This window comes from Odocoileus virginianus, chromosome 14, assembly GCF_023699985.2.
Source record: "Odocoileus virginianus isolate 20LAN1187 ecotype Illinois chromosome 14, Ovbor_1.2, whole genome shotgun sequence".
Taxonomy (NCBI): Eukaryota; Metazoa; Chordata; class Mammalia; order Artiodactyla; family Cervidae; genus Odocoileus; species Odocoileus virginianus.
Genome location: NC_069687.1, coordinates 31123365 through 31150353, shown reverse-complemented (window position 1 = coordinate 31150353; position 26989 = coordinate 31123365). Strand labels below are relative to the sequence as shown.

The following is a 26989-nucleotide window of genomic DNA, read 5'->3' as shown; positions in this document are numbered from 1 at the left end:
AACCCAGGGAGCTGCTTCCTGGGCGAGCACTAGCTCAGGGGTCAAGGCCAGAAGGGATGCAGCCTCTTACAGTGCTGGTGCTAGCTGGCCTGGCTGCTACCCACCCAGACAGCTGTCTGTTGCTATGGCAACCGTTCTAGCACAGGCTGCCTTTTCCTGTTTTTTTTTCTGGTGACTCACTGCAGCCTCCGGGAGAAGGAAATGGCACTCCAGTGTTCTTGCCTGGAGAACCCCAGGGACGGAGGAGCCTGGTGGACTGCCGTCCACGGGGTCGCAGAGTCGGACACGACTGAAGTGACTTAGCAGCAGTGCAGCCTCCGAGCCTGCCACTGCCTCTGCGTCTGGAACGTCTGCTCTCCTCCTCTCTGCCTCAGAGACGGGGGTCCACCCCTTCCTTCTCTCTTCCGCTCTTTCTTCCCTTTTACCAACACTCCTGGAGAACTTGTTATGTGCGTTGCTGAGCGCCTGCTACTTTAGAGGATGCAAAGAGGGTAACAAGCTGTCTCCAGTGCACAGGAGGAGTCAATAGATAAACCACCCCCTGCGTGCGTCACTAGTCCTCCTCCCTCCCGTGCTCCCTGCAGTCTGCTCTCAATGGGCATGAAATGACCCTGCCTCAGCGCCTTCTCATCTCCTCTCTCGGCACAGCCAAAGCCAAGGTCCCGCCAGGGGCCCTCGGAGTCCTCTCCCCATCACTGCTCTTTCCTGCTGCCCTCCTCCAGCTCAGCGCTCTGCAAGTGCTGACTTGCGGTTCTTTGGGATACTCCAGGCACGGCCCCATGTGAGGTCTTTCGCATCCACTGCGGTCTTCATTTAAACGCTCTTCCTCCAGAGGTCTATCTGCAAGGCTCTCTCCCTTACCTCTCTGGGCCTTTGCTTATATGTCTTTTCACAGAGACACCTTCTGTGATGGCACTATTTAACACTGCAACTCCTTCCCAGACTCCTGCATTTTTCCCTATCTTCTTTTTCACCTGTGGCATTTATCACCATTTGATTAAGTCTTCACTTTACTTGCTTTATTCCCAGGTCTAGGGTAGTTCCCACATCACCAAGGTGCTGGATACGTAATTAGGTAAATGCCTGGGATGATTCTCAGTCTTGCCAGAGAGGATCTGGATAAAATTGGGGCTCAGGTGAGGGAGCGCTCAGGGTGTCAGGGGGAGCTTCATGAATGAGCTGGTGTAGGAAATAGGCCTTGGATATTGGAGAGGCCTTGAACCTTTCAGGATGAGCTGGCAGATGCTCTAGGTGGAGGTAACAGCAAGAGCAAAGACACAGAGGGGGCAAAAAAGAAGGCAAAGACCCCTCTTCGGATCAGTAATGCCCCATGCTAACCTGTCTTTTGTTCTGTGTTCCCTCTGTGTTTGGGCCATCATTCCCTCGTCCTCCCATTCTTTCTTGTATAGTGAAAGTGAAAGTGTCAGTCACTCAGCTGTATCCTCTGTCCATGAGATCTTCCAGGCAAGAATACTGGAGTGGGTAGCCATTTCCTCCTCCAGGGGACTTCCTGACCTAGGAACTGAACCTGAGTCTCCTGCATTGCAGGGAGATTCTTACAGTCTGAGCCACCAGGGAAGCCCTGTATGGATATGGGCAACTGGATTTGTAACCCTTGCAGATCACAGGACTACACAAAGGGTATAATTCACAAAGCTAATAATGAGTTAATTGATTGTCCCACTCAGTGAAATGTCTTTACTGAGCTCTGTAGCAGCAATTCAGGTTCAGGAATGCAGGTTTGGGGATGCAGAACAAGACAGATGGCCCTTCCCTGACCACCTGGGGCCCAGAGCCCAGAGTGGAAGCTGACCATGTAAAGCAGTTATCTGTGAGGGTTACCGTGAGGGGGGAAGTGCATGGGAACACAGGCAGGGTGCGGCCACCACTCCAGGTCAGGGAAGGTCTCCTAGAGGACAGACATTCCGCAGAGACCTCAGGTAGGTCATGATCCACGCCAGAGACGGGAGAAGCAGGCCCAATCCATACAGAGATGCAGAAACACCCCTGTGTGTGTGCGTGCTGTCATTTCAGTTGTGTCCAACTCTTTGCAACCCCATGGACTGTAGCCTGCCAGGCTTCTCTGTCCATGGGATTTCGCAGATAAAAACACTGGAGTGGGTTGCCATTTCCTCCTCCATGGGATCAACCCAGGGATCAAACCCGCAGCATCTCTGTCTCTTATGTCTCCTGCATTGGCAGACAGGTTCTGTATCATTAGCACCACCTGGGAAGCCCTGGGAAAGTGGCAAAAGCAGTCCCAAGTGAAGTCAGATGGCATCTGGCTTGTCATTTATTTGGGAAAATGTAAGCGGTCCTTCTGTGGTCTAGGAAGACAGCATTCTCGAGTGGGAATGACAATAATTCGCTGCTGACTTGGTGTTGTTGAGTCAGTGTTAATGCTTCATTGACAGAGCACTGGGGTGAAGAGCCCTGAGCTGTCAGCTTCCTAGACAATAGTCCAGCCTCACCTAGGTCCTGATAGAAGGGGTAGGACATCCTCCTGGCCATCTGCTCAGGGCTGACATTTGGAGATGAGAGGGTTTATGTCTTTTGGGATGTGAAAGCTATCACAGGAGCTTCCCATTTTTACTCAGAGAACCCAGCATAACCAAGATGATGTTAGTCAGACCAGTGAAGACCAATTTGAAGATGACTCTTAGAGATGACTATGCTGTTTCTGCATGTAACCGCCCTCCCCAGACTCTGTCTATAAAAGCTCCCACTCCTTGCTTGTCACAGGGGAAGTCAGACTTTAGACAGATGTCCGCCATACACCCCCACCCCTCGCAGTTGCCGGCATCTGAAATAAAGCAAACTTTTCTTCCCACCAAAAAAAAAAAAAAAAAAAAAAGATAGGAAAAGAACTGTGGCTGGGATATTTGAGGAGTCTGGACGCATAGTATCCCTCTGCCCTCCGTGTCCACAAAGAACAGAGGAAAGCGTTCCACCATGAGGGTCACAGCTCACCTCACAAGGTCTACTGCAGGCTAAATAGTCAGACCAGTGGGCACCTCATAAGTTAGCACCCTGTTAGTACCCTGTTCTGAGACTTTTCTATCTGCCCCATCACCCCCACAAAAGCCAGGGAATGTTAACCCTTTATAAATCTATGGTGGGATGTGAGGTTTTACTGGACATTAAGGTTTTCTGTCCCTGGAGGCAGGTGACACAAAGATTGCCCATGCATCTTAGGTGGCCAAGTTTGGGTCTGAAACCCTATCAAGAGTTACAAATCTGTGGTATATGTTCGAAGGTTGAACTTGTTTTACATAGAATTTCCACACAGTGTGACAAACAGCCTGGATTAATACCCAGTTTGTTCTCATTTATCAGGATTAGCACTTCATGCAAAATAAAGACTGTCCCTGACAGAGAAATTTTGGTTCCACTGAGAAACTTTGAGCAAATTTTGGATTTTACTACCAAAGCATTTTTTTTTTTTTTTTTTTTGGAGAATTGACCTCAAGTTCTTAATCCAGCTGAGTACGGCCAAGTCTATCCAAGACCTAGTAAAAGCATTGTGTGAGGAAAAGTTCAGGATCTTCTGGGATCCCCTCCAGACCCCAACGCTAGTCTATTTCTGGAACACAATTACCTTTTCTGCAACAGGATTAGGCATTTCAATTGGCTGGAAGACATGAGTCCCAATAGCCACGCTGAGGGCCCTGTAGACCCCTTCTGTACTGTCTGGATGGCAAGCAAAATAAAGCAGCATCTGTGTGTAGTCAAGCTGGGGTGGATCCTTCTCGCAGTCAGCAAACAACCTAAAGAAAAACTGTCACACAAAAAAGAATTTCAGCCAGAGAGAAAATGCAAACTGTCAGGTAGACAGTGGATGAACAGGCAATGAAGAATCTCTCCAGGAGTTTTGGAATAAGGTCATTTTCTGAGGACTGAATTACTAAAACTAACATGTAATGAATGGTATTAACTGAAAAGTGAGCTAAATATTAAAAAAAAAAGTAAGGCTCTAAAAATTCTGATGTTCTAATGAGGCGGGTGAACCTAGAGCTTATTAGACGGAATGAAGTACGTCAGAAAGAGGAAGACAAATATTCATGTGTGTGTATGTGTGTATATATGTGTGTGTGTGTGTATACATATCAAGCCTGCAATACAGGAGACACAAGAGATGAAGGTTTGATCCCTGGGTCAGGAAGATCCCCTGGAGTAGGAAATGGCAACCCACTCCAGTATTTTTGCCTGGAGAATCCCATGGATAGAGGAGCCTGGTGAGCTACAGTCCCTGGGCTTGAAAAGAGACAGACAAGATGCATGTACTAATTAAAGTGGTGCATATTAGGTAGAAAAAGAGAGCAAGGACCCTTCTGTCCATCCTCAACTCCATCCTGACATACTGGCCCTGATTCCCAATCATGAAGCTTCTGGTGGGAAGTGGGGAGAGGGAAGGGAATGATGCCCAAAGCCACTGGGACTCTAGCCACTAGCCTCTTTGTTTCAGCCACTTGACTCCAAACTCCCTAATCTGTTGATGTAATGTGACTCCTTCCAGTGAGGACTCTCAGAGGAAGAGTGTGCTCATCACTGAATACCAGCTTCTTCAGCAGGTCTGTCCCACATCCTGAATGACTGAGCTTCCAGTCAGTTCTAGATGCATTGTCTCATGCATTTGACAGTGTAAAGAGTTGGTGCTTGGGGATCTAATATCATCCTCTGGGGCCCAGCAAAGCCCAGGCCAAACCTTGGGACACAGAGGCCACACCTAAATACCTAGGGACTTCTGTTCTGGGAGGCAACTGGCTCTTCTCAAACATGTGTGTTTAGTAACCTTTAAAAAATGTATACTCTAATTAAGTAGATGGTTCTGGATGTTTGCAGGAGACCCCCATTCGATTCCTGGATCAGGAAGATACCCTGGAGAAAGGATAGGCTACCCACTCCAGTATTCTTGGGCTTCCCTTCTGACTCAGTTGAGAAGGAATCTCCCTGCAATGTGGGAGACCTGGGTTTGATCCCTGGGTTGGGAAGATCCCCTGGAGAAGGGAAAGGCCACCCACTCCAGTATTCTGGCCTGGGTCGCAAAGAGTCGGCCACAACCGAGCGACGTTCACATTTTCTTTCTTTCTTTTCTGGATGTTTAGTAGATGGCCTAAGTTTCTTCATGTTTAGCAAGCTCCTAGGTGATTCCAAAACTGCTGGTTCTGACCTACACTTTGAGAAGCAAGTATCTAGATCTAGAGACAGCATATCATTCTTCAAAAAAAAAATTTAATTGGAGTATAACTGCTTTACAACTTTGTGTTGGTTTCTTCCGTACATCAGTGTGAGTCAGCTGTATGCCCTCTCTCTTGAGCCTCCCTCCCACCCCTCCACCCCAGTCTTCTAGGTCATCACAGAGCACCAAGCTGAGTTCCTTATACTACACAGCAGATTCCCACTAGCTATCTGTTTTACACATCGTGTCCTTCCTTATTACTAGCAATCTTTACAACTATTAGCAAATTCAATTAGACATCCATGACGAATTGGAAAAATAAATTCCTGATATTTGACAAATCTAATACAAATTTAATTAAAAATAACTTTAATAGGAAGATACTAAAGTCTAAAGGATAGCACAAACTAAACTTCATAGCATAAACTAAAGTTTTGCTATGATGCAGAAAAGAATTTTTGAGGTCAATGGACTCTGCAAGCTCAATCATTCAGAAGTTTACTGAATATTTGCTGTAAGCAGGCACAGAGCCGGGCTCAGATGGTCAGGCAGCCTTAGATTTTTCAAGAGTCATGATCCAGCTTTTGGGTTCCTTCAGGACCTTGTATTTATTTCCTCTTCCCACTTGTCATTGGAAGTCCTCAGGGATTTCCAGCAGGACATGGGGTAGAAGGGTGTTGACACCAATAGATAACTACAGCGTTGTCCTTTCATGCTTATCTTCCATTTCTTTCATATGAATCCTTGATTTTTAGTATTATTTCCACTGAAATGCTCTTGAAAATGCTATGTAGGTGCAACACATTATTTCTATTAACAAAGAGGCTGAATATGATATATTGAAGGAAGATGTGAAAAAATAAAGTAAACTGATATGTGAACTCCTTCTCTAATTACACAGGCTTGATTTTAAATCAGTGGATGAGACATGTGAAAAAGGTAAGGCCCGCTATATTCTTAAGATCATTTAAAATGTTGTTATGGGAAGAATTCTAAGAGGGCTTTGAAGCTTCCAGCCCCGCTGGAGTACCCCCTTGAATACATATCTTGTATAATCCCTTCCCCTTGAGTGTAAGGGATTTTAAATGTGATGAGAAAGTCATTCCCAGGAGTAAAGGCAAAGAGATTCTGCAGACAATTAAGGTACTTAATCAGTGGGTTTTGAGTTAATCAAAAGAGACCCCAAACTTGGGCCCTGATTTAATCATGTGAGAGGTGTTTTAAAAAGGACTCTTTTTAAGGAAGGTCTTAAGGAAGAAATTAGAGATTTGAAGCCAATGAGATGCTCTCCTGCTGGTGAAGAAGCAAATCTCAAACTGTAAAAAGGCCATCTGGCAGGGAACAACAGGTAGCCTCTCGGAGCTGCAGTTCTCAGTCCTACAAGATAATTCTGCCAGTAGCCAGTCCTGGAACCAATCAACCCTGTGTTTTGAAGGTAGAACTACTAAGGCTTCCAAAAAGAATTGGATGTGAGATTTTGGGGGGAAAAAAAAAGGAAAAGAACTGGGGATGACTTCTAGGGTTTTGGCTTGACCAACAGGAAGGTCATAACGTCTACTGACCAAGATGGAGAGGTCTCTAGGTGAAGACAGGGCAGCAGGGTGATGGAGATGGGAGATCAGGGACTTAGACTTGGATGCAGTAAGTCTGAAATGTCTACTAGAACATCCAAGTGGAGATGTCCAATAAGCAGCTATGTTTAGGAGTCTAATGTTTGGGAGAGAGATTTGGGGTTGAAATAGACTCTTGGGATTTGTTAGCAAATAGATAGTATTTCAAAACACAAGCCTGGCTTCAACAAATGGTAATAGTCCAAGGTCCACTGGAGGGTGAAATGGAAGACTACTTCAGTATTTCTGAACCCCATAAACAGTAGGAAAAGGCAAAAGAAATGACACCAGAAAAAGAACCCCCAGGTCGGCAGTTGTCCAAAATGCTTCTGGGGAAGAGAGGAGAAATAGCTTCAGAAAGAGTGAAGAGGCTGAACCAAAGTGGATATGATGCCCAGCTGTGGATGTGTTAGGTGGTGAAAAAAAAATGATGTGGTAAAGAACAATATTGCATAGGAAACTGGAATGTTAGGTCAATTATAAATTCCAAGGTAAATTGGAAGTGGCAAGAGTGGCAGAACAGAGATGGCAAGAGTGAACATTGACATTTTAGGAGTCAGGGAACTAAAATGGATGGGAATGGATGAATTTAATTCAGATGATCATTATATCTACTACTGTGGGCAAGAATCCCTTAGAAGAAATGGAACTGCCCTCATAATCAACAAAAGAGTCCCAGAGGCAGTACTTGGGTGCAATCTCAAAAATGACAGAATGATCTTGGTTCATTCCCAAGCCAAACCATTCAACATCACAGTAATCCAAGTCTACTGCCCCAACCACTGATGCTGAAGAAGCTGAAGTTGACTGGATTCTACGAAGACCTACAAGACCTTCTAGAAGTAACATTAAAAAAAGATGTCTTTTTCATCAGAGCGGATTGGAATACAAAAATAGAAAGTCAAGAGATACTTGTAGTAACAGGTAAGTTTGGCCTTGGAGTACAAAATGAAGTAGGCCAAAGGCTAACAGAGTTTTGCCAGGAGAATGCACTGGTCATAGCAAACACCCTCTTTCAACAACCCAAGAGACAACTCTACATATGGACATCATCCGATGGTCAATACCAAAAACAGATTGATTACATTCTTTGTAGCTGAAGAAGGAGAAGCTGTATACAGTCAGCAAAAACAAGACATAGAGCTCACTGTGGTTAGCCATCAGCTTCAGTGAGATCATCAGCTTCTCATTATGGAAGATGTGGAGAAGAGATCATGACCAAAAAATGTGTGAATTTGAGTATGATGAATTAAATTGACTTTTCTCAGGATATCCCTATAGATTTTTTAAAACATTTGGTATTGTGTGGCCAGCTGGGAAGCCAGGACATGGCTGAACCTCATCAGTTATAAGGAAATGCACTGTCACTGTCAGGAGACAATGATGTGACTGCAACACAGACGTGTCTCAGGGATCCTTTTTTGGATGTAAAGAGATGTTTTACCCAGTGCCTGGGACTCATCCGAACTTATGGACAGTGATAAGACCTATCTCCAGGAACCCTGCCAGTCCTGGATCATAGAGAATACAGGTGACAAAGCAGGAGAGCTTGGTGTGGCCCTAGACTGTAGGCCAAGCCCTCTTCTTAAGCCCTCTTAAGAAGATGCAGAGGCTCTGGCAGAAAGAACCTATAGTTCAAAGTCCTACAGTGATTCCTGGCAGAATTGGAATAGAGCCCAGGGATCCTGACGCTTAGAATTCCTCTTTATGGGGTGTTTTCCCCCAATTTGGTCTTTACTGCTTTGGTAATGGCCAAAAAGTAAACTTATTATATTGTTTTATGTTTTCCCTTTGTGCAACTTCTTATTAAGCGTTGTTTCACCATGTAGGGTTAGCGTGGTTAGCTTCTGTTTAGCTGACACTTACATAGGGCTTACTGTGTGCTGATCACTGTTCTAAAAGGACCACACATATGAACTCATGCTGTACAACAACCCCAGCAGCAAAGGATGAAAATAAAACCACAGCACAGAGAGGTTGGGTAACTCCATCAAGACCTCACAGCTTTGTCAGCCATGGCAATCTGTGCTTTCAGTCCCAGTTGAAGGGTATTGAGATTTATGAAATGTAGAGCATCAAGTCTGTGGGACAGAGAGGCATGGAAAATTCCACTCCCTTCTGTCTTATGGACACTACACACACACTCTCACACACATCTGTCAGCCGTCCTTTGCCCCATTATTGTTCACCTGCTAAGTCACGTCCGATTCTTTGCGACCCCATGGACTGCAGCATGCCAGGCTTCCCTGTCCTTCAAAAAGTTTGCTCAGACTCATTGTCGATTGAGTCCGTGATGCTCTTTAACCATTTTATTCTCTTTGCCCCTTTTTCCTCCTGCCCACAATTTTTCCCATTATCAGGGTCTTCTCCAATGAATCTGCCTCATCTTTCCTCAGACTTTGTGGTCCTGCCTCTACCCTCCCCCGCACACTTTGTTCCAGCAGTTTGGGCAGCAGCCATACCCCTCCTTGGCACCCAGAGGCCTCTCTGGCTTCTCTGCCTTGCAGTCCTCAGGGCTGACCAGCATAGGCTGCCTCCTGCTTTCAGCAGCTCCGTGAGCAACTGAAAGGCTCTGCTGTGATGGACATTTCTAACAATTTCTCGCAGAAAAGGAAAATGCTTTGTACTTGACATCTTATTTAGACTACTAGCCTCTTCCCACGGAATGAAGAACCTATTTATATATAGATACGCTTTCCAAAGCTTTACAGGAGAATTGAATTCAGTCCTCCAGTTATAAAACAATCAACAACAACCAAAACAAAAAGCTGCCCCACAACTGCCAGCCTCATGTTTTGAACTTTTTTGGTAACTCCCTGACCCCTTTCCTTCACCTGTTCTCCTGCTAGCATCTAGCAGATATGTTTGAAATATGCGTCCAGTGGAAGAGAATTGCTCACTTTCATGTTACAACAAATCATGTTCAATTTTGCATTGTAATTACACTAATGGCTGGCTGAATTGATTAATCAATACACATAGCTTACTGTCCTGTCTAAATCTACCACTCAATGTTTCTCATATCTTATCGAACTTGATTGTGTTGGATATAGTTTCATATTTTTAACATTTATACTGAAGTCAGAATAGTTTTCAGATTTTAAGATCTTATATACTATTGTGGCCTCAGGGATACAAGTTAATGATAGAAGTTAATGGCCAAAGTGTTCATTCAGGTTTTTCCATAACATGATATGAAAAGCCCAAATGAATTTTTTGACCAACCCAAAAATGATGATGATATTTTTGATGATAGCAATAATCTGATGGGTATGCAAACTCTTGGAATGTAACATGAATTAGTCAAAATCAAAGAGAAATGAACAAAGGCATACATTGGTAAAAGGCAGTTCTTATCCAAAGCTTTTATAATTATAAGGAATTGAAGAATGTGCTCAGTAACAGCTGATTTGCTAGATGAGAAAAGTGAAGCCCAGGGAGCTTAAGAATATTGTCCAAGATCACACAGGGAGTTAACAGGAGGACTGATTAAGATTTTGACCTCTGCCTCCTCTCCAGACTCCTCTATACTGCCGCCTTGTACTCAGTTGCTCAGTCTTGTTTGGCTCTTTGTGACCCCACGGACTGTAGCCCCCAAGCTCCTCTGTCCATGGAATTTTCCAGGTAAGAATACTAGCATGGGTTGGGCATTTCCTTCTACAGGGGATCTTCCCAACCCAGGGATTGAACCTGAGTCTCCTGTGTCTCCTGCATTGGCAGGCAGATTCTTAATCATTAGTGCCACCTGGGTGAATATTAAACTATGCACTTTGGGAATACATTAAAGGAACAGGGAATGGGGATGGAGTCTAAGACTAATTACACAAGAAATTGATCAATGTTACCGTGATATGGTGCTACATACATACACTTTTTAAAAAAATACCTCAGTCATTACCTCTATAAGATGCTCCTGCCTATTGAATGGCAGGGGTTCAAGAAGATTTTCTGGAATTTTGATATCTTCATCTCCTGTAAACCACAGGCCAGCCTACACAAAAAAAACAAAAATGAGAATCATTAAAGTTATGCTGAGATGTAGTTGCTGCTCTCAGAGCCACAAAGGTTGAATTGGTCTTTGTAAGGTGTCTAGAGCAGAGGTCCACAAAGTAAGGGGCAGAAACCATGGGAGTGCTGAAGTAAATTCTAGAAATTCCATTCACGTATATGAGATCTCATTGTTTTGTAATTATTTAAAAAAACTGATAATGTATAGAATGCATTAGTGCAATAGTACACATGAATGATTTATAAATGAAAACCCACAGGCCAGGGTGCCAGCTACACTATGACTATACTGTAGCTGTTGGAATGTGCAATGAAGTTTGAAGGTCCTCACCCTGGATGTGGATTGCACAGCAGTATCATGGCTCAGACAGTAAAGAATTCACCTGCAATGCAGGAGACTTGGGTTTGATCTCTGGGTGGGGAAGATCCCCTGGAGGAGGGCATGGCAACCCACTCCAGTATTCTTGCCTGGAGAATCCCATGAACAGAGGAGCCTGGAAAGCTACAGTCCATGGGGTTGCAAAGAGTTGGACACAACTGAGCGACTAAGCATACTCTACTGGTGTCTGTGTCCCCCATCACGTTGCACGAGTCCTGTCCATGTTTGTATTTGTCTTGGAGCTTAGTGTCCTGCTGGGGCGTGTTGTTGGTGTTGGAAATCTTGGCTGACTGAGTGACTGACTGACTCAAGAGCTCAAGGACCGATTTTGAAAAGACAGAGCACTTGTCCTCAGCCCATGTCTGACACTAAGGACCAAACCCCTTGATTGCCATCTTGGGGATGCCTTGCCCCTCTCTCCTTTTCCCCCATCCCACTGCTCCCATGCTGGTGTAGAGCCCTATTGCCTCCATCATTAACTGCTCCAGCAGCCTTCAAGCTGTCTTCATTTCCAGTCTCCCTCTTGTTTGTTTCAACTCAGACCATTCGACCATATCAATTTTCCCTAAACTTGATTCTTGCCATGTCAGCCTCTACTCAGAACCATTTCCTTCTCTTGCTGTCTTGCTCACATCATTCCTCCTCCAGGTGATTACCTGTCCACCAATGTCAACCTGGTTATCTCACCAGACCCAGCTTAAATTACACCTTCTCAGAGAGGTCCTCTCTGTTCTCTCCTTTAAACTCCTGTTTGATGTGTTTATATCACACATTTGGGCATTCAGTATATTTTGGGTGGCCTCATTCATATGTGCTATTAAACATCAGGTATTAATTCCTTGGGTTCGAAGAATGTGTCTTGCCAAGCTTAAACATATGGCAAGTACTTCCTTTTGTTCCTAGGTCTTGCTCCCTTGCTGTCTTCCACACTGACAACCTACCCTTGGCACTGCCTACTGCCAAGAACCACTGGCAGGTCTAACATGACTCTGGCCTATGCTCTGTGCCTTCTTTCTTTCCGAAAATTACCTGTGCTTGGAAAGAAGGCTGGAGTGGCACTGGGTAGCTTATAAGAGGATGCAGCCTTCAGAGGTGGAGACTGAGTTTTCATTTAGAACAGAGGAGTGCTGGGTGGGAGATTCTGGCCATGAATAAGCGCGTGAGGGAGAAGATCCAGGAGAAGCGAGGGTCCAGCATGGGCTCAAGTTCTGAATGTAAGTGCTTTGCTTTGCCCAGTGGCTAAACTGTTGACAGTAAGTATCACTCCATGGGCGCTTCCCTGGTGGCTTAGATGGTAAAGGAACTGCCTGTAATGTGGGAGAATTGAGTTCAATCCCTGGGTCAGGAAGATCCCCTGGAGAAGGGCATGGCAATCCACTTCAGTATTCTTGCTTGGAGAATTCCATGGACAGAGGAGCCTGGCGGGCTACAGTCCACGGGGTCAAAAAGAGTCAGACATGATTGAGTAACTAACACTTTCACCTTCACCATTCCATGAAGAATAGAGAGATGAGGAGCACAGGTAAGAGTCATGCTTTGGGACACGATGGAGTGACAAAGCTCAGAATTACCCTCCTGCCTAAAAAAATAAGAAAAATGACATATATATATATATATATATATATATATGTTATATATATGTAACATAATTATTTCAGACATTGGACAATAGGCAACACAGGACAGTGATTCCTTTTTTTTTTTTTTTTAGGACGGTGATTCCTGAAATAAGGAGAACAATGAGGAGCCCAACTATGGCTCAGGCTAGAGCACCAGGGGAGGAATCCGAATCAAACCAGGATATCCTGCTGGGCTGAGAACATAGACTTGGATTTGAGGGAAGGGCAGCTTCACTGGTAGCTTAGTTGGTAAAGAAGTTGCCTGAGTGTAAGAGACCTGGGTTCAATCCCTAGGTTGGGAAGATCCCCTGGAGAAGGAAATGGCAACCCACTCCAGTATTCTTGCCTGGAGAATCCTATGGACAGAGGAACCTGGCGGGCTACAGTCCATGGGGTCACAAGAGTCAGACACGATTTAGCGACTAAGCCACCAAACGACCACCACCATCATGACTATTGGGCTTCCCTGGTGTCTCAGACAGTAAAGAATCTGCCTGCAATGCAAGAGACCTGGGTTGGGAAGACCCCTGGGAGAAGGGAATGGCAACCCACTCCAGTATTATTGCCTGGAGAATTCCATGGACAGAGTACCCTGGCAGGCTACAGTCCATGGGGCTGCAGAGTCAGAGATGACTGAGCCATTAACAACTAACCACTATGATGATTATTAATAGAATTTAGGGCAAAACACTAGGGTGCACTGAAAGGGAAGGTGAGCCCTAAAGACGTACAGAAAGATCTCCTTAAGTCTTGGTTGAGAGCTGACTTGTGCAGATGTGTATGGAAAATACCAGAATTGGGAGAAAGAATCACAGGAAGGGAGTAAGCTTAACAATTTCTAAAACTTATATAGGGCTGGGACGATATTACCACCAGGGAAAATGTGACTACCAGGCAGGGAAGGACCTTCTGATGCACAAGGTATTGGGTAGTGTCCCCAGGAAGATATTGGCCAAGTAGTGAGGTCAGATTGTTGTTATTTAGCTGCTCAGTCGTGTCTGACTCTTCTGTGACCCCATGGACTATAGAGCCTGCCAGGCTCCTCTGTCAATGGGATTCTCCAGGCAAGAATACTGGAGTGAGTAGCCATACCATCCTCCGGGGATCTTCCCAAGCTAGGGATCAAACCTGTGTCTCCTGCAGGTTTGGCAGGCAGATTCTTTACCATTGAGCCACCTGGGAAACCAGGGCCCAATTAGCCCTATGATAAAAGGCTGTTCTGGACCCACCCTTACCAATCTTAATGTAATCTTGAAAGGATAAAACTGATTGCAAATAACATTATTGCATGCCCAACAATACTTAAAGGCATATAAAATTGGGTGCTCAGTCATATAAAATTTGTAACATGTGGCATTCCATACAAAGTCATTCAAAAAAGCCAGAAAATATAATCCATAGTCAGAAGAAACATCAATCAATAGGAACAAACACAGCAATACACAGATGATAGAATGAACAGACAAGGATGTTCATTTAGCTCTTCTAAATAAATTTCATTTGTTCAAGGAGATAGAGGGAAAAATGCATATGATGAAGAGAGAAATGAAGGATATAAAAAAGACCCAACTTAAACTTCAAGAAATAAAAGGATATTTCCAATAAAAACACACTGGATTGTATTAATCACAGATTTGGTGCTACAGAGGAAATGATCAGTGAATGGGAAAAATGGAGGAGTAGAAATGAATACAAAATAGAATCAGAGAGAAAAAAATTGAAAAAAGAAAAAAAAAAAAAAAGAATCCAGGATCAGCAACTTTGGGACACACATGTGATTGGATTTTGAAAATGGTAGTGGGGGGAGTATGAAAAAAAAAAAAACTTCTGAAAAATTTCCAAATTTGACAAAAACTACAAACTCACAGATTCAAGAAGCTCAGTGAACCCCAAGCAAATAAATGTGAAGAAAACCACACTGAAGGACACAATAATCAAATTGCTGAAAACTAGCAGTAAAGAGGAAATGTTAAAAGAAGGATTCATTTTCATCCCCAATTTCTCTACTGTCAATTCCACATCCAGTTGTTTCAACACACAGGAATTTCCCCTGATTCTTAAAACCAAGAATTCATTCAGTCACATACAAATATATATATATATATATTTGTATATATTTGTGTATATATATATATATACATATATATATATAATAGATGTATTTTAAAAATTAGGAAGCTATTTCAAAGTGTTTCACACAACAAGAGAATCTAATTAGAGAACAACTTGAACTTTTTAAAAAGTCAACCAAGAAAATTTTGCCGTGGGAAATGGTACACGTGAACTGTAGGGCTGGGTTTAAATTGATCAGGCAGGGTTCAGTCAACCACATCCTGCCCCACTGGATAATCAGGGGCTTTCTCCTTGAAATGTGGAAATGTCCCTTTGTACTTTCTTGCTAAAATATGGCCAAGGAATTTGGGGTTCACTTTTCCTTAGAGATTAAGTGCTGTGCAGTTTGGACCCCAGAACATCTGACTCACTAAGCCTGTGATAACATGCATTCTCACTGACAGAAGGTGAGTCGAGAGAGTTCGCCATCAAAGCATTCAGCACATGACTAGACACCCACACACGACAGAGGCCAGCGTGTCACGGCTGCCCGGGGGCTGGGAGCAGAGGCAAGGCACTTTCACGCTCACGTGGCTCAGCCCAGGTACGCAGTCAGAGCAGCTTCACAAACCCTGTGTCTTATTCCATTTTAGAAGCTGGGGAAGTCAACACATTCTCAAGTGGTGGTTGCGGTGAATGTGCAATTAGTCAAGAAAAGAAAAAAACAAAACAAAACAAAATAAAAAGCAGAGTAGAGAGCCTCTTCCCCCTATCCCCCAGAGAACTTCATTTCAGCAATGCAATTGTACTATTTGGCTATTCTAAGGTGACATTTTCCACAAATCATAACATATTGCTGAAGGTGCTGTTCTGACATTCCCATAAAAGAACTCTGTATTGTGGTGTGATCTGGCAAGCGCTGGGAATCTGGAAGTCATGTGGGGAGGTCAAGGAGGCCTCTCCAGTGGCTTCTTTGTCATGGGCTTTCTGAGGAGTGGGCACTGGGTGAGCCAGGGGAGAGGGAAGAGCTCAGAAATCAACCGCTCCCCAAACCCAGCTGGTGATCTGATACGTATATTTGAGTTTCTGTTTCATGCAGCAGTCAACTTTCTCTAAGAAATTCGCACCTTTGGTGAAGGAGCTTTCTGGTTTTGCTCAGCACTTGTTGGTACAATTTACCAACACCTATGTTCATCTCATGTTTGTGCAAAAAGATGTTTAAATTGATATCCTGTGTTTATTGGCACATACTGCAAAGAGTGAAGGTTGGTACTTTTGTGACTGCACACTTGCTAAAATCTTAAGCCAACAAGTTTTGCTCTACTGTTTGTGTTTTTACACAAAATCATCTTTAGAAGTTGTAAGTCCAGGTCTAGAACAGTGAAAGAATTCACAAATTGTTCTACTTGGGAAGTGAGTCAGCCCAGTCAGTTTATACGTCTTTCTTCATCAGCCTTGAAGAAACTCTTCAATGTGTCAGTGCTGTTTCCTCTGGCTCAGCTGTCTGAGTGTGGGAATGTCAGGGTTGTCTATGAGCACATCATCCATTAATTGAGGAAGAAAAGAGAAGCAGGAAGAGATGTGATCTTTCAGTGGTGAAATACACAGGAGATACAGGCACTGAGAGATTATCACCCTGATTCAAAATCAGCACCTTATGAACCTTTCGTGTCTACCAGCTATGTGAAGTGGTGGGCATTAAGATAAATTTCTTTGTTGTTCAGTTGCTCAGCCGTGTCTGACTCTTTTGCAATCCCATGAACTGTAACCTGCTAGGCTCCTCTGTCCATGGGATTTCCAGGCAAGAATACTGGAGTGGGTTGCCATTTCTTTCTCCAGGGGATCTTCCTGATTCAGGGATTGAACCCTGTGTCTCTTACATTGGTAGGCAGATTCTTTGCCACTTTAGGGAAACCTTAAATTCCATCAGCAGACACAAAATAAGTCATTTACGCCCTTCTTAGTTACGGTATTTCATTCTAACTCACTCTCTTCTTACTCAAACTTCTCAAAAGATGAATCGACTGTCTTATTTTCACTTCTAAAGAACCATTTATTCCATCAATCCTCTGCAATCTAGATTCTGTACTCTCTCCAAATTTTTCTGGTGAGGGTCACAGTTACATCCTATCTGCAAATCCATTGGCCAGGTAACATGGTACTGGATTACCCATCACTTTACACACTTTCCTTGGGTGATCTCGTCCATTCATAACTTCAACATTTGCCTAGATGAGAGTGACTGACTTCTGCATCTGCCATGTCAGATGGGACATTTTCTGCCTGCATTTCCCACAGACATTTCAAAGTCAACTTGTCAAAAACCATCTCATCATTCAGCATGCTCAAGACCAAAGGAAAAAAAAAACAGACAAAAACCTACCCTTTCCCTGTCTGTGTTCACTGTAACTGTTGTTGCCACTCACAGAGTATTGGGTATTGGGCATTGGGCTGATTAAAATCTCTGCAGGCGAGTCTAATGAAAAGTCAAGGTTAAGAAGGTGGGAGGAGGACAATGATGTTTCCTGTGATTTCCTTAAGAGCCCTTAGCTCTGCAAGCAGTTTGGACTTTTTCAGACCCTCCCTTTCCCAAGGGGTGAGGTAGGGGTAGGTGGGAGCAGACTTCTGCCTAGGACCTGGGCAGTACCTGTGCTGCCTTTGGGATCCTAAACATGGGCCATGAGATCTGGCATGGTGAGATTAGGGAGTAATACACTTCTTAGGTCAAAAGTACTCTGATAGGATTAGTGCCGCCAGGGGCCGGGAGTGACCTGCTTATACTGTTCATAAGTGATGGTGCCCAGCTGCTCCACATCCAGGGCCTTGAACCTCTGCAGGGTCTCCAGGAGCTCCTCCTCCAGGGGGATGGGCCAAGGCAGCGCGGCTACTAACAAGAATTTCCGCCAGTCCACGGATTCCGAGTTTGTTACCAACAAAGATGCCAACTCCTGCAACTAGAAGAAAACAGGAAATGCCATTGGGATATTTGCATGATTCTCTTGTGACATTCCACCTGCATGCTTTTCATAGTGAGAGGTTCTGGTGAAGGAAGTAAGATTTTCAGCTTGGTTAATACAGTCAGAGCTGATTTGCTCCCTCAGATTCTACCAAGCAATCCATGCCAGACAGAACCTAGAGAGTGTTTCCATTTTTGCTTCCTTGACATTTGTAGGTTTTGCTTACTGTTACACAAGGAACTGGATTTCCCAGGTGGCATTAGTGGTAAAGAAACCACCTGCCAATGCAGGAGACGCAAGAGATGTGGATCTGATCCCTGGGTTGGGAAGATCCCCTGGAAGAGGGCATGGCACCCCACTCCAGCATTCTTGCCTGGAGAATCCCACGGACAGAGGAGCCTCACAGGCTGCAGTCCATGGGGTCACAAAGAGTTGGACATGATTGAAGTGACTTAGTACACACGCACGCACACAAGGAATTAACGCTTGTGACCACAGTACACTTTGTACCTTTCCAACAGAGGAGGAATAAAGATGATATGAATGTGGGAGGGCTCAACAGCTTGTAGGGAAATATTCTTTAACCATCTTGTTTTCTTAAGGAGCAGAATATGATGAAAGCAAGCCTGAATCACCTACTGTTACTTGTTAGGATCACTCCATCCGGTAGTAATAGAAACAAACTCATTGGCTGACCCTCACAGTCTCTGTAAGGTTTCACTGACTGTCAGCATCATCACTCATTTTCGAATACTGTGTATGAACATACTACATGTCTTAACTTGAAGTTCTTTCATTTGTTCATTCAAGTTTACTGGCTGCCTACAAGGTGGGAGACCGGGGTTCGACCCCTGGATCGGGAAGATCCCCTGGAGAAGGAAATGACAACCCACTCCAGTATTCTTGCCTGGAAAATCCCCTGGACGGAGAAGCCTGGTAGGTTACAATCCATCGGGTCACAAAGAGTCGGACACGCCTGAGTGATTTCACGTTCGGCTAAATGTCAGATACCATGCATGGGTTGGTTATTTTAAAACTATTGACGTATCCATCAAAGAAGAGAATTCTCAAGGCTTGAAACCCAAACAAAATTGAAGCTTACTTCAGGTTGAGTGAGGTGCATCCAACTACTAGGAAAGCTGTTTGTCCCAAGGTTCAGGGTTACCAAATCCAGCAGAATGTCAGCAAATGCTTTATTTCCTATTATACCTACAATACAAGGAGAAATATTTTTTGGTGTTATTATATGAACTGTTTCCTTTGCTAAAAATGGAATAAATAATAAATATTTGTAATTTTATTCATTTTATTTAAAACTGCAACCTTTAGAGAAACATTAAACATTCTGAAAATACAAAAATATTAATCAATTTCCTGATTCTTTTTCATGGTTGTTTCTTGTCTAAGTCAACAAGTCTTTTTTGGCTTAGTAATAGACTGGGTAAAATACTGGGACTTTGTATTTTGGTTTGGAGTCTTCTTTGACTTTTTATTCAGAATAGGTTGAGTTAAAAAATAGTCCATTATTCCTATTATTATTTATATTATTAAAATGAATACTATTATTATTTACAGTAATATTCCTGCTATGCAGTAGGTACTACAATACAACATTTTGCAAATATGGGATAAAGGTGTTTCAAACGCATGCATATCACCACTGTGATCAAAATAACACATTTATCCTCATTTTGCTTTTTTTAGATCAGAATATATTTGTTTGGGTTAAATTTAGGGATACTTGAATTACTAAATTACTGGGCTGGAAGTGCTAATTTAGTTATCTAATTGGCTCAAACATTCTGATATATTTTATAAAAGGTCACTAATATTTCAAAGGCTTTTGCTCTTACACATGAATCTACTTTACTATGAGATGTTTGCTTAGTCTGTTGCTCGTTTCAAATTGCATGCACATGCATTAAAAAAGAAGTAGGAAAGCAAAAATAAGTGTATCTGCTTAAAATATGTCTAACTTCCATTGCAGAGGTACCTTCTAGAGCCAGGAGACACTCCTACATGTATTCGGTTAACTGTCAGGTCCAGAGTATACAGCTATTCTTCTTTGTTTAGGAATAAAAAGAGTGAAACAGGTGTAGAGTCTCACATTTTTCTTCCTATATCTAAGTTTTTAGCATTTCTCAAGTCCAACATGAACTTTATTATTTCCTCTAACCTTTGGGGAAATGTAGTAATCATTTTAAAATTTCAGTGGTTCAAATAAAATGCACAAGGTTCAGATCTGGAAGGTAATTTCCTGTGTAGCAAGAGTAGAATATGTCTTTCTTCGATGTGACTGGCCATTCAGCAAGTTGTTCAGAAACAAATTCTCCATCCTTTTTGACCAAACCTGAATATCCAATTTTATAGAAATGAGAATAACTTTCCCAGGTAGTGGAAGTTTTGGTAAAATGAGCTTTGTATGTGATACTACATTGGTTTTCAGATAAGTTAGAAATAAATCATTCATGTTCCTTAAATGAAACCAGAAATAAACTCAATTGAAACCATGAAGAGGCTCCAAGTATTTAAAATTTCTGGTAGATTTGTAAAATAGTTCCACTGTCTCTAATACCTATGGCACAAGCAAAGTGTTCTAAGAAAATACTTTCAGTTCACATAGGGTTTATTTATCTGCAGACTTTAGTGTGAAATGCAAAAACTATTTTGATCTTTGGCCTTGTTTCTTAAATGACCAAGGCATATAATAATATGACCTTCACATATAATGCAGTAATGGAAATAGATAAGCTTACACCTTTTGTTTACAGATTAAAAAAAAGTTCTTTCCATTTGGCCCTAAGTTACTTATCTAATGTAGCCATCCATTAGAATTATCCAGGAAAAACAGTTAATTGTAAGCCAGGCCTAAAGACACTCTTGATCATAATTATAGTCTGGTTACCCTTAGCAATAACTCTCAGAAAGATGATGTCAAGATAGTACCATTGCTTAGGTATACACTTCACCCAAAGAGTGTGAAAGAATGTGTGAATATAGAACTAGAATTAGAAGGTTATAGGAAAACCAATCTTCGGATTTTTGCTTTATATGTCTGGATGATGCCAAATGCCTTTAGTGTTTGATGTGAGGACTGGTGACTTTTAAATTTCAGGTTTTTGAAAACAGTTCTTTTTGCTAGGATCAATGATGAGGTCAATATTTATCACATTGCTAGTCACTTTCACCAAGGCTTTCTGAGTTTGATGAGCAATCTGAGTTAGGTCTTGTGTCATCAGTTGAGGATGGTGTTCTTGTATTCCATAAATGAATGGCTTTCCTAGGGTCAAAGTTGTTAATGTCTGGAGAATTCAACTGAATTATCAGGAGATCCGTCATGCTGTCAGCCTCGACCCTGGCATGCATTTGGGCCCTGGTGCGCTTCATCTGACTAAAGCCGCGTCCTGCCTCAGCTGAACTTGCAGGCAGGCTCAGCACAAGGTCAATGAGTGTCAGGATATTTGGATACTTGTGTAAATAAACAGAATTCACAAAATCCCAGGTGAGTTTGCGAATGTTCTGAAATCTAGGAGAAAAAAATGAAAAAACGTGAAAGATGGAGACTCCTAAGTTTTACCCCAATATTTATAAATCAACTAGGTTACTTATGCTTACCTCGAGTAGATCTCCAATTTCATCATGCTCCATTCTGTGTCTACTTGGTCAATTTTCACCTTGGCTGCCTCTAATACTGGTTCATAATGTGCAATCAGGATGGCCACCTCTTTTTCTCCAAATTCTGCAATCGATATGCCAAAGAAAAAGTCACATATCTGACAGACACGTGTACAGACTTAAAGAACAACAGAATCAGAGTCAGTGCTCATGGGTTACCTTGATTTATTTTTGCCGGCCACAGTTTAAAGCTTCCAATCGTGGTTGCCTTCACCACATCTTGGTTGGCATCTCTGAAACAGCTTCGCAGCCTCTTGATAAGATGTGTTAAAACCGTGTTTCTCACATCAGAAATGTTTCCCTTTCCTTCCAGGCAGTTACCATGAAAGTGTGTGACTGAATCCACCCCACGTTCTTTCGGCCCTGGTCTGGGAGGGGGGAAAAATGCCCCAAGAGATGATTACACGCAAAAGCCTCTGGCAAATGGTTTCCCAAGTCCAGCTGTCTGGTTTTGATAGACTCTCAGATCATCCCAGACTCCTCACCTTGTCTGGTAAATTCGGAGCATTTCCAGTGTTGACTCTAAGGTGGCAAATATATCAGCAATTGAGGAATTTCTGTTCTGATTGACGTGGGACAGTATGCTAAGGACATTGACGACATCCACCAAGAAGTGGACAAATTTGACAACATCTGCCTGGAGGAGAGACTCCAGGAGTTCTTTGGCTTTCTGATGATTGCTGTCACTTCTGCTTTCTTCTGCCTGGGACATAGGTTGGGAATAAAACAGTGCTTTATCTTTCTCAAAATTATCTCAAATTGCTCAATAAAAGTTTTTTTTTTTAATCCTGAAAATCTGAAATAGTACCATATTTCAAAATTACTTACTGAATGCAGCTGCTGGACAATTGCTGGATATCCCTTGAGAAAGTTCTGGAGGGCTGCCTGCAATCCCTGAAGCCACTTCCGGCCTCTGACTTGAGAGGGCATCACAGGTCGAAGGTGGAGGCCCTTGAAAGCAGTGACCAGAGCACTCCTGTGAGCAGGAGAATCGTGATAGAAGCGGCACATGCTGTGAAGAAGGTCTTTCACATGGTTGTAGAGGGGAACGCTCTGGAACACCGCCTGGTAAGATAGTTCGAGGTGATGGGCAAAGCAGTATACAGACAGCACACCTGGCTGGATTTCCCTTAAGAGCAGGGCCACCTCACTGCCGTTTTCTTCCTCTGAACCCGGAGCTCCACCACTTCCGAAACCCACCAGTTTCTTTGCCCAGTCTTGGTTCGACAGTCGAAGTTGAAGATTTCTCTCTAGAGTTTTCTCGATGGCACGTTTTATCGCCCAGGGCTCCTTCTTCTCCACGGTCTGTACCCCGACGATTTGGCAGTGCACTCTCCCTGCGCGTGCAAACTGCACATACACGAGTTCAGCTTCCTCAACGGAACTGTCTGCGATCCCATCACTGAGGACGGAGAAGAACTGACTTTTTTCTAACTTCTCTCTTAGAGTTCTCCGTTCCACTTCAGCAATAAAGTAGGTAAAAGTTCTGGCAGATTTACTGGTTCTGAACACGGGGCCGATATCAACGCCCTTCATATCGTCCAGCGAACACATCCAGAGGAAGTCTTTGAGGGGACGTCCGGTCTTGGCGATGGCGTGGCAGGACCGGAACAGGTTTTCCACCCTGCCGAGGATCACCTTGCTCATGGTCCTCACCATCAGCTCCGTGGTCGCTCTGCTCCCTGGAGAACCGCTCGTGGCTTCCATGAGGGACGCCTTGGCGTGAGCCTCGCTCAGATGATGCGCGTTGAGAAATTCAGTCCTGAAGTTATCCGTGCCATAAAAAAAACTCACCTGATTTCCCTTTGATGTCACTCCATGTTTACGACACAGGCCGCAGAACATAAGATTTAGTATCTCATCGTATACAAGCCAAGGGTATTTTTTAAGCCAAATTTTCAAAAATTGATTGTTCCTCTTTGGGAGGTAATGGTCAAGCTTCCGAGGCCTTTTCTGTTTCTTGGTGAATCCACTCACATCGTCTGGAGGATCCCTGCCTTTAAAATAACTCCATGTTGTTATTTTAAGTGATTTCCGATGCCCACTGGCAATTTTAATTCCTGTCCCCCACTCTGAACTTATTATTTCTAGAACAATCCTAGGGAGGGCTTACCACTTACCAGGCAATTTGGGTAGTGCTCCAAGTGTTTTGTATCATTTACTTGTCATCACCCAGTATCCCTATTTTGCATGGTTAAGAAAGTGGGTCAGTTACTAGTACTGATAGCCAGTTTGTGGATTAAAAAACCTAAGACACAGAGAGGGTAATTAATGTGTCCAGTGTCACAGTGGCCATCCATGGTGGAGTTGGGGTTCGCTAGCAGGTGGTCTTACTTAGCCCCCCTCTGTTATACATTTCGTATTACAGGTTTCTCCTGTGGGCAAAGGGTGCTATGGTCTCCTTCTCCCCAGAATCTGTTTCTCTAGGCAGGAGAGGGGCAGGGTCTTTTGTTGTCATTGCCTTCTCTGGGTGAAAACAGGAGAATCACAGGACACGGAGGGCCTTGCCTCGGCAGGGTTTGCTTTGGACACCTCTCCCCTCCCGCCTCGGCCCCACTTTCGCTGGCATTGGTTGGCTGCTACAAATAGGGTGTCCTAGTGGGAAGCTGTTGTATAGCACAGGGAGCTCAGTTGAGTGCTCTGTGATGACCTAGAGGTGGGTTGAGTGGAGGGGAGGTGGGTGTGGAAGGGAGGCTCAAGAGAGAGGGGATATGTGTATACTTATCACCTTGTTGTACAGCAGAAACCAACACAACACTATGGAGCTATTATCCTCCAATCAAAAATAAATTTAAAAAATTTACTGATACTAAAAGAAGTTATACAGTTTAGATTTTACATTTAGGTCTATAAAAAAAGGGGGGGAGGGCATCCTTCCTAGATTATTTTGCAAAGAAGCTGTGCCTCATCTTTTTCCTTTCCCTTAAGGTCTAATTTCTGACACTCATTTATCTGCCAGACAGAGGAATATGTATTTATCTGGACAGAAGGACAAAATAATTAAAATCACACAAAACTCCTAAAACACGTTTCTTCCTAAAGGCAGAGAGCCTAGACCAACATCTCTCTCTTCTCCTACAACTTCTGTGAAACTCCCGGTCATGAGATGACATTGTCCTATTTCACAGCACAATGAAACCTGGAACATGTGCTTGTGTGACTTGATATTAAAACGACTCATGTTGACACACACACTTGGTGTCTTTAAGGCTTTAGGGTCCCAGACATTCCCTCTTTAACAGACAGAACCACCCTTCTGTGCTTTGTCACATGCCAGATGACTGCTGAGCACTAAGGAGATGTTCAAGAAAATAAATCTTTTCTAATTGATCTTTTGGATCTCATGTCTCTTAACATCTTTAAATTGAAAACCTTTGCACTCATGTCAATCTGCTTCTGCCTCTTACTTTATTGGCTTCTAATTTATATTTTGCCTTTTAACCAATCCTTTTGCAGTTGTTGTTGTTAAAACAAATCCTTATTTATTTTTAGATCCTAAATTTTCCATTTTTCATTTAAACCTAGCCTCCTTATAGCTGGGACCCACTGCCTCCACTGTCTTACCCGCAAGTTGGGTAACTTTTAAGCTTCCCACACTAGACCCTCAGCACCATGCTGGGTGCCTGCTCTAACACGTGAGAGTTGGTGAATACAGGAACAGCTGCATGGAAAAAAGCAGACTCTGGTTGTTGAATGAAAAGACTTTCAACTTTCTCTACTAATTTAGCTAGTTTTTACATCTTTAGCTTTCTGGCCAGATTCTACAGAAATGCTATCTTGAATTCTAAGCACACACTTTTTCACTGGCCTCATGTAAATTCTATGGTTTCATGAGACTACATTCCCCTTGAAGAGATACCTGAGATACCCACAGACTATTCTACCAGGTCCAAAGGCTTCTAGATTTACTACTGTTTCTGTGATGTGACTCTGAGCAAGCGGAAGGAGTTTCCAGGCTGAGAGAAACATAGGGCTCCTGAGTGCCACACTCCTTCCTGCCTTAATCCCTAGGATTTGCCACCTGTTTAGATATTCTTATTAATAACATCAATCCTTTCTTCTGCCTTTTCTAAGAAGCGTGAAAGTGTTAGTCGTTCAGTCGTCTCTGATTCTTTGCGACCCCAGGGACTGTAGCCCACTAGGCTCCTCTGTCCGTGGATTTTTTCAGGCAAGAATACTGGAGTGGGTAGCCATTTTCTTCTCCACTTTTCTAAGAAATTTTTCTGTATTTCTTGATTTGAGTAAATGTCAGACTAATTTACTTTTCAGATCAAAATAGGGAGCTTACTTATCTGCAAAGTATGGTGTCATAGTTCTAGAATTTTCTCAAAGACCTGAGCCTGGGAAAACCCATACAACTGTCTAGTTACTTCTTTCAGGGAATCACCAGGTACCCTAACTGTGCCTCTAGGGTAGTTGAGGCTTTCAAGAGAGACAGTAGTGTCTGCTGCTCTCAGATACAGTCTTATCCTCCCTCCAATCCAATCTCCACATCCTTTGGCTCTAAATGTCTTCGATAATTCTCTCCAGTGTGGCCTTTGGGGGCGGCCTGAGGCTTCACGTGGGCTTCCCAGGTGGCGCAGTTGGAAAGAATCCGCCTGCCAATGCAGGAAATGAGGGTTCAATCTCTGGGTTGGGAAGATCCCCTGGAGGATAAAATGACAACCCACTCCAGTATTCTTGCCTAGGAAATCCCTGATGGGCTATGGCCCCTGTGGTTGCAAAGAGCCGGACATGACTGAGTGACTGATCACACAATCTTAAGATTTCACAGCTTGACCACAAGCTCTTTGTGGCCCTTATTTCCTGGCTGGTCTATTGCCCATTCCCTAAATAGGTCATGCAACTTCAAAATCTCAGTGTTGATTCCATTTTCTTCTGTGCCTAGAAGACTCTGCCACGGCTTCTCTTCCTGTAAGCTTCTGTTCAGAAGTTTCCCGTGGACTACACTCTTTGCTGACCCACACAGGGGCAACAACTACTTCCTCCTTGGATTCTTGTAAAAACCACGGAGCTGGGTGATATAGCTTGGCCACTACAGCCTAGACTTCCTGAATTTGTGCCCTGTCTCTGAGATCAGTCACTGAATCCAAGGGTCTCCAAGAGGGGGTTGAGAGGAACACTTGTCATTTTTTAGAACAAAGTTGCAGGCCTTGAAAAACTAAGCACTGCCTCTCTTGAAGAAGGAGTTGAGGGTACAGAATTTGCTGAATTGTGTTTTCTCTGGATAGCCTCTGAGCAGAAATCAAAATAACTATGAACTGAATCTCTGTAAGATATTACATCGAGTACTGATGAGCTTACAAAGAAAAGGAGTCCTTATGGCTTAAGTGGGGACATTGGAACACTGTTAAAGTGTTCTAGCTTCAACAGACTCCAAATTGCTTGCATTGGAGAAAGACTCTCTTCCTGATATGCTTGGCACTTGATGTTTGGACAATATGTACCTACCCAGAGCTCACTCCGTACAGAGCTGAGTGTTTTTGGTTTGGAGGCTTACAGTCCCCAGG

General features: G+C 43.4%; 1 protein-coding gene across 5 annotated transcripts in view; it reads right to left on the bottom strand.

The window, feature by feature from the left end:
- Positions 1–26989, bottom strand: part of SPEF2 (sperm flagellar 2) — a 183056-nt gene that overhangs the window by 11109 nt on the left and 144958 nt on the right. For 3 of the 5 annotated variants that reach the window (XM_070476575.1, XM_070476572.1, XM_070476573.1), the window contains exons 30-33: positions 18907–19013; positions 17619–17801; positions 10688–10780; positions 3599–3778 (exon numbers count right to left, since the gene is read on the bottom strand). In XM_070476575.1, the coding sequence (XP_070332676.1) occupies positions 3599–3778; positions 10688–10780; positions 17619–17801; positions 18907–19013 (563 nt within the window). Of the gene's footprint in view, positions 1–3598; positions 3779–10687; positions 10781–17618; positions 17802–18906; positions 19014–19797; positions 21331–21419; positions 21544–21638; positions 21848–21964; positions 22183–22307; positions 23477–26989 lie in introns of those variants that run through there. The other 2 variants (XM_070476571.1, XM_070476576.1) reach the window with 1 other exon arrangement.